At 40.5% G+C, this 11,800-nt stretch overlaps 1 protein-coding gene across 1 annotated transcript; it reads right to left on the minus strand.

The window, feature by feature from the left end:
- Positions 1 to 555: 555 nt before the first annotated feature.
- On the minus strand, positions 556 to 5,596 carry LOC115161398 (interferon-induced GTP-binding protein MxB-like). Its single transcript, XM_029712356.1, has 3 exons — positions 5,017 to 5,596; positions 4,475 to 4,669; positions 556 to 1,195 (listed from the first exon to the last, which is right to left on the minus strand). Exons 1-3 carry the CDS (start codon positions 5,134 to 5,136, stop codon positions 974 to 976), a joined length of 537 nt encoding a protein of 178 aa, XP_029568216.1. The 5' UTR covers positions 5,137 to 5,596; the 3' UTR covers positions 556 to 973.
- Positions 5,597 to 11,800: the final 6,204 nt, after the last annotated feature.

Below are 11,800 nucleotides of genomic sequence, written 5' to 3' on the forward strand. Positions count from 1 at the left end.
TCCAACAGAGAGACAACAACGACATATGGGCATAAATATAAACATTGCAATTATTTTCAAATGAGCGGCCGTTCATGTGCAAAGGATTTGCATTTCAATGAATATAGTTATCAACTGTTTGAATTGAATCCATTTTGTCCTTCCTGCTCTTTATCCATCCCCACCCCTTTCCATTGTCTACCAAGCCGTCACACCGGTTTAGCCCACTAGGGACTGATCAATGCATTGTGTTCATAACCAATAACTACATTGTTTGTTTATGTACTTCTGTCATTTGTTTAGTTAGTAAATAAATCATTAAGCCAATTTGTATATCGCTGATTCATTATGGAGACTAGGGTTTGTGCAGATATCCAAGGGTTTGTGACATTCAGATATGAGACTGATGAGGTAATAATACATTAATGAGAATGACAATCGGTAAGATATGAAAATATTTGAAGAGTCAATTCGGGAAATAGAGACAAAACATTTTCCTGTGGTGCCCCGACTTCCTAGTTAATTAAAGTTTACAAGATTAGTTTAATCACGTAATAATAATTACAAAGATAATTAGTTTGATAAAATAACAGTATTCACATTTAATGATAGTCACAGACACGACATTGACTATATGTCAGAATTTCTGCATTGACAAATTGTCAACCACTGTCTACTAATCTTGTCAACTGCCAGTCCAAGGCAATCCGCTTGGTCCTGCAACCTTTTATGTTTCCAGCCGACCTCTTGTTCCTCCTGTAGGATTTCACTGGTGTTGTCATTACAGCATCTCACTGATCTTAGCCGATCTCATAAGTTTGTCTCATACGTTTGTTGAACACAAATAAACAAATTATATCTTATTTTACTCATTTTTTTAAAATAAATAACATTTGGCCGTTACTGCCCTTTCCAAAAATCTGGTTATACTTATATTAACATGTTTCTGTTTTTGGAAACATCTCTGAATTTTGTAACTGACAAGACATCACATTCAGAGGCTGCTGATTTTGTCATTGGCCAGTATAAGGCGATCCAATTGGGCCTGCAACTTTGCACGATACTGTTCAATCTCTGAATCCTCCTGTAGGATGTCATCAGTGTCATCTCTGTGTAGCAGATCCAGCATTTCACTGCACACAATCTTGGCTGACTGCTTCAGGATGAAGTAACCGATCAGCATGGGCACCTGGTCAGCCAGTCTTTGCACCACAATCTGTGAGAGAGGTGAGGTGGGATGGAGAGTGAGGGCTAGAAGTGATGAGATGGCCACAAGGCAACCAAAAGATTGCCAAATGACAACCAAGGCTCCACAAGGTGAACTTTAGACTTCAGAGTTGGATAGGTCTGCAAAATGCAATATACCACAAATCAACCCTGCCACAACAATGTATGTTTGAAACATTTGTCAAAACGCATTAATGAGAGATCTGATCATCCCATTGATGTCATGGATTCATTGTACAGGATGGAGCAGAGCTATACATATATATATATATATATATATGACCTATTATAGCAATCTCAGGAAGAAATCTTAGACATGTATTGATTGGTGGGGAGTTAAGATAATAATATTTATTTTCCCTAACAACAGTGGTGAAACTAAACAATAGAAATTTTAGTGTGATTATATTTCTTTGTTCTGTGCTGCAACTCTTGCTGTATTTATTATAATATAACTACCGTTCAAAGGTCCTATTTTTGTCCTTTTTTTAAAGAAAAGCAATTATTTTGTCCATTAAAATAACATCAAATTGATCAGAAACACAGTGTAGACATTGTTAATGTTGTAAATGACTATTGTAGCTGGAAATGGCTGATTGTTAATGGAATATCTCCATAGGCGTACAGAGGCCCATTATCAGCAACCATCACTCCTGTGTTCCAATACACCTTGTGTTAGCTAATCCAAGTTTATACATTTTAAAGGGCTAATTGATCATTAGAAAACCCTTTTGCAATTATGTTAGCACAGCTGAAAACTGTTGTCCTGATTAAATAAGCAATAAAAAACTGGCCTTCTTTAGACTAGTTGAGAATCTGGAGCGTCAGCATTTGTGGGTTTGATTACAGGCTCAAAATGGCCACTCCCTTCACAGAACAGCGCAAACTGGCTCTAACCTGAATAGAAAGAGAAGTGGGAGGCCCCGGTGCACAACTGAGCAAGAGGACAAGTACATTAGAGGGTCTAGTTTGAGAAACCATTGAAGCACAGGAGTGATGGTTGCTGATAATGGGCCTCTGTACACATATGTAGATATATCATAAAAAAATCTGCAGTTTACAGCTACAATAGTCATTTACAACATTAACAATGTATTTCTGATCAATTTGATGTTATTTTAAAACTTGTTTGGGATAGGGGGCAATATTTTCACGTTCGGATGAAAAGCGTGCCCAGAGTAAACTGCCTGCTACTCGGGCCCAGAGTCAAAAATGTGCATATTATTAGTTGATTTGGATAGAAAACACGCTGAAGTTTCTAAAACTGTTTGAATGATGTCTGTGAGTAGAACAGAACTCATATGGCAGGCAAAAACCTGAGAAAAATCCAACCAGGAAGTGTGAAATCTTCGTAGTTTTTTTCGTAGATGTTTGTAGTTTTTCAAGTGATTGCCTATCCAAACCACAGTGTCTGTGGGGTCATTTTGCACTTCCTAAGGCTTCCACTAGATGTCGACAGTCTATAGAACCTTGTTTTATGCTTCTACTGTTACTGGGGATAGAATAAGAGCTCACTGAACAAGTGGCCTGCCTGAGGCCAATGAGTTGTTTACTGCGCGGTCACGCAGGCGCGCCGTTCCTTCTTTTTCCTCTGCAATGAATACGCTATTGTCCGGTTGGAATACTATCGAAGATTTGTTAAAAAGACCCTAAGGGTTGATTGTAAACATCGTTTGACATGTTTCTACGAACGGTAATGGAACTTTTGGACTTTTTGTCTAGGGTATTGTGCTCGGCAATGTGCCTTTGGAATAGTGATCTGAATGCGTGACCAAAATTGAGGTATTTGGACATAAATATGGAGTTTATCGAACAAAACAAACATTTCTTGTGGAAGTTGGAGTCCTGGGAGTGCATTCCGACGAAGATCAGCAAAGGTAAGTGAAGATTTATAGTTTTGATGACTCCAGAACTTGGCGGGTAACTGTATAGCTTGCTTTGATTGCTGAGCTCTGTACTCAGAATATTGAACAATGTGCTTTCACTGTTTTGAAATCTGACACAGCGGTTGCATTAAGGAGAAGTGTATCTATAATTCTTTCAATAACTGTTGTAAATTTTGTCAACGTTAATGATGAGTATTTCTGTAAATTGATGTGCTCGTTCACCGGAAGTTTGAGGCAAAACATTTTCTGAACATAAGACGCCAATGTAAAATGGGTTTTTTGGATATACATATGAACTTTATCGAACAAAACATACATGTATTGTGTAACATTGAGTCCTGGGAGTGTCATCTGACGAAGATCGTCAAAGGTTAGTAATTCATTTTAGCTGTATTTCTGGTTTTTGTGACGACTCTCCTTGCTTGGAAAATGGCTGTGTGGTTTTTCTTGTCAAGGTGATGTCCTAACATAATCTAATGTTATGCTTTCGCCGTAAAGCCATTTTGAAATCGGACAATGTAGTTGGATTAATGAGAAGTGTATCTTTAAAATGGGTTATAATAGTTGTATATTTGAGAAATGTGAATTATGAGATTTGTTGTTGTTTTGTATTTCGCGCCCTGCAATTCCATTGGCGAGGGGTCCCGCTAGCGGAATGTCTGTCCATAACAGGTTTTAATGGATAAATATTTAGATTTTCTCTCAAAAACCAGGACATTTCTAAGTGACCCAACACTTTTGAACTGTAGTGTATATAGAGAGTTGGGCAAACTTTTAGAACGGACACCATGTTACCCCTTTGAGCATTCCATTTATCCAGTCATGACAAGTATGTTGATTCTAATTCTAGACTTTCAGTTACACAGCATTGTTTAAAAAAAATGTAAATGCCATCAACTGATATTGGTCAATATTGTCAACATGGCTGACATATGGACATTGTTGATTATACTGTGTAATATAAATGCATCATAATTATATTATTGATTATACCATTGCATTGTTGAATACTCCTTACTGATTGGCTTGAAGGGCATTCTAGAGCGTGCATTATTTCCTTATAACGCATGGTACATCAGCACGGTACTGCATTGTTAATGGAGCTAGCACATAAGCATTTTGCTACGCCTTTTATACCAGCTGTGAACTGTGTATGTGACGAATACAATATATGTCTCTGGTGTGGAGTACCAGGCTAGATGTAGTCCATTCATACACGTTGAGATCTTCACAAATTTGTGGATAGCCCTGATGAGAAAGTGTGTGACTTTGTTGATAAGCACACTACATAACATGCCAGTTTTATGTTAGCTGCAGGTTTAGTTAGATTTAATATCTGGAACACTCTATACATACTGCAGAGTAGATGTGTTGCATTGTACCTCATAGTATGCCTTGAGCAGCTCAGGGTACTTGCTCCTGGTGTCGTGAACTGAGCTTTCTGCTGTTCCCTCCATTCGACTATGTTTGTTGAAGATTTCATCCTGTGTGTAGACCTGCATCTCCATCTCAAACTGCTCCACGATCCTCTCCTTCACGATGTTTGACTGCTGTTCCTGGATTGTTTCATTTTTTCTCTGAGTTTAAACAAAGATTAAGATTCCATGAGGACATAAAGAACCTTAGATGCAGGGAGGCAGTGAAATACTGTTACTGTTTCAGATAAAAGTTCAGTTTGATATGCTCTAAATATCTTGTGGTGTTTTATTTTGAACATTTCAAGCTACGATCCTACAATGGACATCATGTAAATTGTAATTCTTCATAAAAATATATTGTGATTTTTAAGTGCTACTTTGCCTCATGTATTTCTGTCTTCTTGCTAGCGCCTCTAACTAAGATTTCAATTTCAGGCTAAAATCACAGAATAGAGAATTGTATGATTATCATGTCAGAGCGCTTAACAGTTTACAATTGTCATTACCTTTGAGACCCGATGAAGATAAGGATAATTCTTAAAGCACTCTCTGGACAAATGATCAAATTGCTTCTGCACCATGTCTGAAAAACCAAAATAAATGTATTTGGTGAAGAGATATTCCATAAAATGTTATTATTTAAAGGAATAGTACATCCAAAGTCATTTGTCCCAATATTAATATTCCATGTCCAAATAATCATTGAGTAACTTCATTGAGCTACACAATCAATTTGAGATACATTAGGATCATTTGGATATGAAGAGCAAAAAATGAAAACAGGTAAATTAAACCAAAGCATGGATTGATGTCACACCTTGTCCATAGACTGCTTACAGGGTAAGGAAACCAATATGTAATTTTGTAATTTGAGTGAAATATTCCTTCAGCATGTCCTATTTAGTCAATTAAAGTTCAAATGTCACTTGCACAAGTTCAATGAAATGGCGTTCTTGCAAACTCTAAACCCAACAATGAAGAATTAAAAATAACATAAGGTAGAACAAAAACACTAGAGAAATAAGAAGAGTGCGAGAAAGTAAGTAAGTTGTATACATGGACAATTCCTGGGTCAGTAAGCTAAATACAGGGTCAGTTCCAGGGTCAGTAGCTACTGTTTGTTCCAGGGTCAGTAGCAATTAACAGGGTCAGTAGCTATATACAGGGGCAGTTCCAGGGTCAGTAGCTATGTACATGGACAGTTCCAGGGTCAGTTCCAGTACCATATGTACAATGTGCAGGGATACTGAAGTGGTATGGTTAGATACTGTATGTATAAGGGTAAGTTGACCAGGTATCAGGTGTCATGACTGTCCTGATCAGGTCAGGGTACAGGAGACCACCACCCTACAGATTATCTCCCAAACCCCCAACAGAGGAGGAGAGATCTAGGGGTCTGAAGATGTGGGGGTTTTATGACACCTCATGCCCATAATAAACTTAGGCCACAGAGAAATTCCTTTGTCCTAACAATGGAGAACTGGCCTCAGAACATTAAACATGCAATAAAGGGACTTTGGAACAATGGTTTCCGTGGTTATGACGAAAAGTGGAATATTAAAATGTATGTAACTTTTGTATTTGTTTTTAAAGGTTAAGAGATGACGTTATTATGAAAACATTGTACCTTTAAGAGTTTTCCCAGTATATGCCTGATGTTTATACATTGTACGCTGTTTGGAAAATATCCAAATCAAACAGAATGTTTTGGTAAAGATGAAATGTGAAGTTAGTGTCTAAAATCGGATTTTTAGCCAAATCTAAGCCTTGCCCCCTTAACTTGGTCCGCCCAGAGAATTGCCCTAAAGGCGGTTACACCCACTTCTGACCCGAGGGTATAAGACAGGAGAGTGAAGAATTAACATAGGAGACTATTGACCACAAGCTGCAGCTAAGGTCTAACAAAGTCGACGAACCCCAAAACGAAACACAAGGTTGAAGACAAAGAAATATTTTTCTACACGAGCTACGGACGAGTAGCTGTGTCTAAGCGGGTGAATTCAAGCCGAATCACCCAGCCTCCACTCTCCATTGAATCGTGGTATCGACACCATTCGAGCCGAAGCTGTGAGCTCTGAGCTACAGAGCTGTCTGTCCTCAGAAGACCCCTTTCCGATCAAGGGTGAGGATCAGACCACTTAGCCAAGAAGGACACTGACATCGTGAGGACAACCAGAGAGCTGCGCCGGAGAACTGCGTCATTTAGAAGCCTAAACGACCACGCGGAGCTTCCCACCTGAGAACTCCAACACGTAATTACATCATTATATTCTGACCCATAAGAGCGGCAGTTCGGGGCAAGGCTAATTTTAAATAAGCATGGCTGACAAATGAACCCAAATGTATATTTCTCTCGTGTACTTCCTTTATTTCTCTCTCTTTAAAATCCCCATTTTGGGTAACAAGCGCCATAGTGTGTTGGCCCGTTATACTAAGTCCTAATCAATAGCTAGACTGTGTTTTGTGTATGTGCATTTTTATCATCATTTTAGCTTGCTAGTAAATAAATAATCAACTAAGATTGGTGTGGTAAATTCAGTGGTAAAGCCCGGGTCCGTGCAGATTCCCGGATTATACGACGTTCAGATTATGAGACTGTAGAGGAAATTGATTAATTTAGCGACTGTTGTAATCGATATTCTGATATCCTTTGAGTTAATTTGGGAAATAGAAACTCAATCAAAACAATGTTCCCATGGTGCCCCAGGTTAATGAGTTAATAATTGCTTGATTCATTGCTTAATTCATTTAATCACATAATTATAAACCGTTAATCATTTGATGAGCAACAGTCGTCACATTAACTAATACAACGTCACGACATATGGCGCCCCCTGTGAGGAATCTAAGATAGGACTAGGCCGCACTGTTGTGTTATTCCATATCAATTGTGTAGCAATATATATACATTCCATTAATAGCTATAGGCAGGACTAGTGCGGGAGAGAAGTGTGTGTGTGTCGTTCCATTTGACCCAGATACTGGTCGGGAGAGAACGACCCCTGTTGTATATCTGACCAAAGCCAGTGTGAAGGGGGTCTACTGAATGCTACGAGCTAGGGCATATGTACCAGCCGATGCAGGCATTCTGAGAAATACTACTAGTTGGGCCTAACGTAGTGTTATTTCTGTCGATCGCTTTCAGGAGTGATCTGACTCGGTCATAAGTAATTCCTAGAGCAGAGGACATATGAGCCAGCCATTACGGAAATTAGAGTAGATATATTCGTTTGACCGAAGCGAAGTTATTATCTCTCTACCTCTCGCGTTGGGTAACGGGGAGAGGTTAAGGGTTGAACGTGAGACGTCACCAAGTAAACCCGTTCCCTTGTTGGAGGGAACATCCCTTGTGCGGCGAGGGGGAAACCCCGCGCAAGGAAATCTAAGCATTGCGCCAGATGCTAAGCTAACAAAGGGGAGCCGCCATTTTTGTTTTCCTCTTTGTTCATAGTGAATTCCCGCGTTAGACGGGAATCCTGTGTGATCTCAGCTTGGGCTATCCGTAACCTCTGGCGAAGAAACGCCAGTCATTTTTCGTGAAATAAGTCAGGTTACGCTGTACGATATCTAACCAGTCTCAACTGATTGGATATCACTGTCTCATTCAATTTAATATACATTAAATTGCTACACTACCTGTGCAGGTTGGTTAGGGAATAATACACACACGAATGTGCCATAACCAATGAGACATTGTTAAACTGTTCCACGTTAACTTAGATATAGCAACTATTTCAGGTTAATTAAAGCTAATTCCTTTAGCCTATACAGGGTTGACTAATCATTCAAATTGATTAATAGATTAAAGCTGTTTTACCAGATTAATGGTGTTTAGGTAGACTTTTTAACAGTATTGTAAAATTCTATTTTCACTGGTACCCTGTCGATTTTAGCTGTGTTAACAGTGACCTCCGGTGGTGAAGAATCACCAGTAATTATTTTTAAATAATTCAGGTTATGCTGTACGATATCTAACCAGTCTCAACTGATTGGATATCATTGTCTCGTTCAATTTAATATACATTAAATTGCTACACTTACCGTTCAGGTTGGTTATTGGAATAATATGCAAACTAATGTGTTCTAACCAATGAGACCTAGTTAAACTTTTCAATGTTAACTTAGATATAGCAATTACTTCAGGTTAATTAAAGCTAATTCCTTTAGCCTATACGGGGTGACTAATCATTCAAATTGATTAATAGATTAAAGCTGTTTTACCAGCTTAATTGTGTTTAGGTAGACTTTTTTAACAGTATTGTAAAATTCTATTTCACCTGGTACCCTGTCGATTTTAGCTTGTGTTAACAGTGACCTCGGTGGTGAAGAATCACCAGTAATTATTTTTTTTTAAATAATTCAGGTTATGCTGTACGATATCTAACCAGTCGCAACCTGATTGGATATCATTGTCTCGTTCAATTTAATATACATTAAATTGCTACACTACCGCCCAGGTTGGTTATTGGAATAATACGCAAACTTTTAAAAGTTAAACTTTTCAACGTTAACTTAGAGATAGCAAACTCTTTCAGGTGAATTAAAATTAAAATTCCCAAATAGCCGATACAGGTTAGATTTATCATTAAATCGATTTAATCAATTTAAACCTGTTTTGGCAAGTTCAGTAATAACCAACTCACATTACTGACCCAGTCTTGATGATTCACTGACGTTTACAAACTGAGTTAAATCGTGTTTGCAGCCTCCAACTAAAAACCCCAAACATTACGTAAATTGAAATAACGGACAATCATAATAATGAGCAATCCATCAGATGGGTTTCCACCCATTTCCCCTCTAATCAGTGGACCTTCACCCACGGAAAGATTGATCGCGGACCTCAGCAACGATGCAATCCTAACTATGCGAGGGGCTGGAAAATGTTAGATTCCAATGCCATAAGCGAGAAAATGCAGACATTGCGACAGACGCTCTTCAAATAGACCATCAGGCGGAGGCCTTGTGAAGGTTCTCTCCAGTTTAGCCCTCAACTATGCCCACCAGCAGAGATGGACAGTGCACAGTACCTCAGTGCCCAGCAGAGGCACAGCAGGAAGCTGGGGAGTTCAAGGTAGAGGTGGAGAGAACCAGGGAGCTGGCATCGAAAGCCGAAAAAGATAAGCTTACTGCTAGCTGAGGAACTGTGTGTGTGAGAACAGATAAATTGGAAGATCTGTCTAACACTTATAACAAAGAACGCGAACAAACCTCTTGACCAAGTCCGTATTCTAAAAGAACAACTCGGTTTAGCCAAAAACTAAATACGATGAAGTCCACGCGAAACTAGATGAATCGGACGAGCTAGCTAGAAAACGGGGCGAGCAAATTGATGCCCTACAAACGGTTGTGAATGAAACCACTCAAAGCAATAATGCTCTATTCCAAAAGCTGCAGACCAAAGACGATCAGTTAATGAACACAATGACCAAGTTGGAGGACAAAACAGCAGAACTCATTGAAGTCGCTGATTTAATGAAGGATGAGAAAGACCAGGTGAGAAAGTTGGAAAATGTGACCTCTAAACAAAAGGAGGACATCGCATCACTGGATCTCTCACTCCACACTCGCGACCTCTCCCTGCAAACCATGACAGATAAGTATGAGGCCGAGCGGAAAAAGGGCGACACCTACGTGTCGAAAATAAACACCCTCAACTCCCAGGTGGACTCTGCGATGCAGCATAACACCACCCTTAGGTATCATCTGGAGGAACTCCAGAACAGTCACGCGCTATCGCGGGACAACCAAACCAAGCAACCTAGCTCACATCCGGAGCTAAGAGAACGAGGGAATGTAGATGACAGGAGATTCAGCTCTTTCTCTTGGCATTCGGCCCACAGTTGAATTGGGGCCTCCTCCCAACACAACCACAGCTTGACTTTTCCTCTTGGCCTCTCAGCCGACAATTCGCACGGGAGAGTGCAGATGCTCCCGCGCACTTGCGGGATCGCCCTTGACAAAATCGTCAAAAACTTCCGCTCTCTTCGACCCACGTTCCGGGAAAAGCTCAACCGACACACTGAGACATTTCTTAGCCGCCATATTAGATGGACGCCTTGGCTGGCTACCCAAACGCTTACGAATGCAGCCAGGCTTCTATTCTTTTGAATTTGCGAATCGTCCAAACAGGATCACGTTGACAAGGTTCATCCGTGTCTACAAGCGCAACACGTGCCAAATACGACTATGCTAAACTTGCCACGGTTTTGAAATTAGAATTCAGTGGTTCTGCGACTCGCAAACACGGATAGTTCGTTGGCTAACAATTATCAGGACCAAGCTCGAATATGAACTACCCCACAAGCCTACTATCACCGGCTTCGTTCAGCTTACTTTGGCATGCTCACTGAAACAGGAATGGAAGACCTATTACCGTTCAAACAACTTTTTCTGTCAAACATGTCTCCCAACTTCATTAACTACTTGGGCCCTACTGCCCACGTCGGGTTGCCAATCTCGACGCTCCGAGAGCTGGCAAGCACCGCTTTTGAAGCATCAAAAGCAAGCCGGGCTAAGAGCCCGGACACCTCGACTTTCGAGCTTAGGCGGGAACCATCACTCGAATTAGAAGGGGCTGCATCAGGGACATATGCTGTAAAGGAGGACGATCAAAGGGGGTGGCTACCAAGTAACCACCACCCCGACAACCACCGCCGTAACAATAGCTACGATGAACGTCCCCAATCTAACAGGTCCCGTAGAGATCAACCTAGCCGACATGCCCCTCCGCCTAACTCTCACAAAGGGTCAGGACACAAGGGTAACTAAGCGTAACAAGGGCAACAAAGTGTTCAACAATGATTTAAACGCTAACCGAAATGATATAGAAGCTCTGATAAAAGATGTACTGCATCGTAAGAAATTTGAGAAAGAGGACAAGGATAAATCCTCATGACTAGGCGTAAAATCGTTGGAAACCGAGTCCGCCGAAATTCATGCAATTCAAGAGGACGCAAACATTTCCATTACCCCCGCCCCCACTCGAATCCCTGTCCAGGTACCGCCCGTTCTAGACACAAGCCCGCAGGTTTTGTCTACAGACTTGGACACGGAGGTGGAGATGCACGAGATAAGCAGCTTTGCAACAGATGATTCCTCTACCATTCCGATAGAGGACCCACTGGGTCACGTAGGTGACTTATCTGTCTTGGAAATCGACGCAGATTACAAACCGCTCCGTTCTCCCAACCCACTCCATTTTGGTGGGGATATGACGAGAAAAACCAACTCGAACAGGCCATACCTTAGAACAGTCCTGGAGGACTGTGTGACCTGTCACGCTCTGAT

The sequence above is a fragment of the Salmo trutta genome, chromosome 24 (assembly GCF_901001165.1).
Source record: "Salmo trutta chromosome 24, fSalTru1.1, whole genome shotgun sequence".
NCBI lineage: Eukaryota > Metazoa > Chordata > Actinopteri > Salmoniformes > Salmonidae > Salmo > Salmo trutta.

Bases quoted from the DNA above. Each gene is read 5' to 3' on its own strand.
- LOC115161398 (XM_029712356.1), bottom strand. From the start codon at position 5,136: ATGGAATATCTCTTCACCAAATACATTTATTTTGGTTTTTCAGACATG. The intron at 4,670-5,016 runs GTAATGACAATT...GTTTAAACTCAG, and splicing joins ATCTTCATCGGGTCTCAAAG to AGAAAAAATGAAACAATCCA. The intron at 1,196-4,474 runs GTACAATGCAAC...CCTCTCTCACAG, and splicing joins TGCTCAAGGCATACTATGAG to ATTGTGGTGCAAAGACTGGC.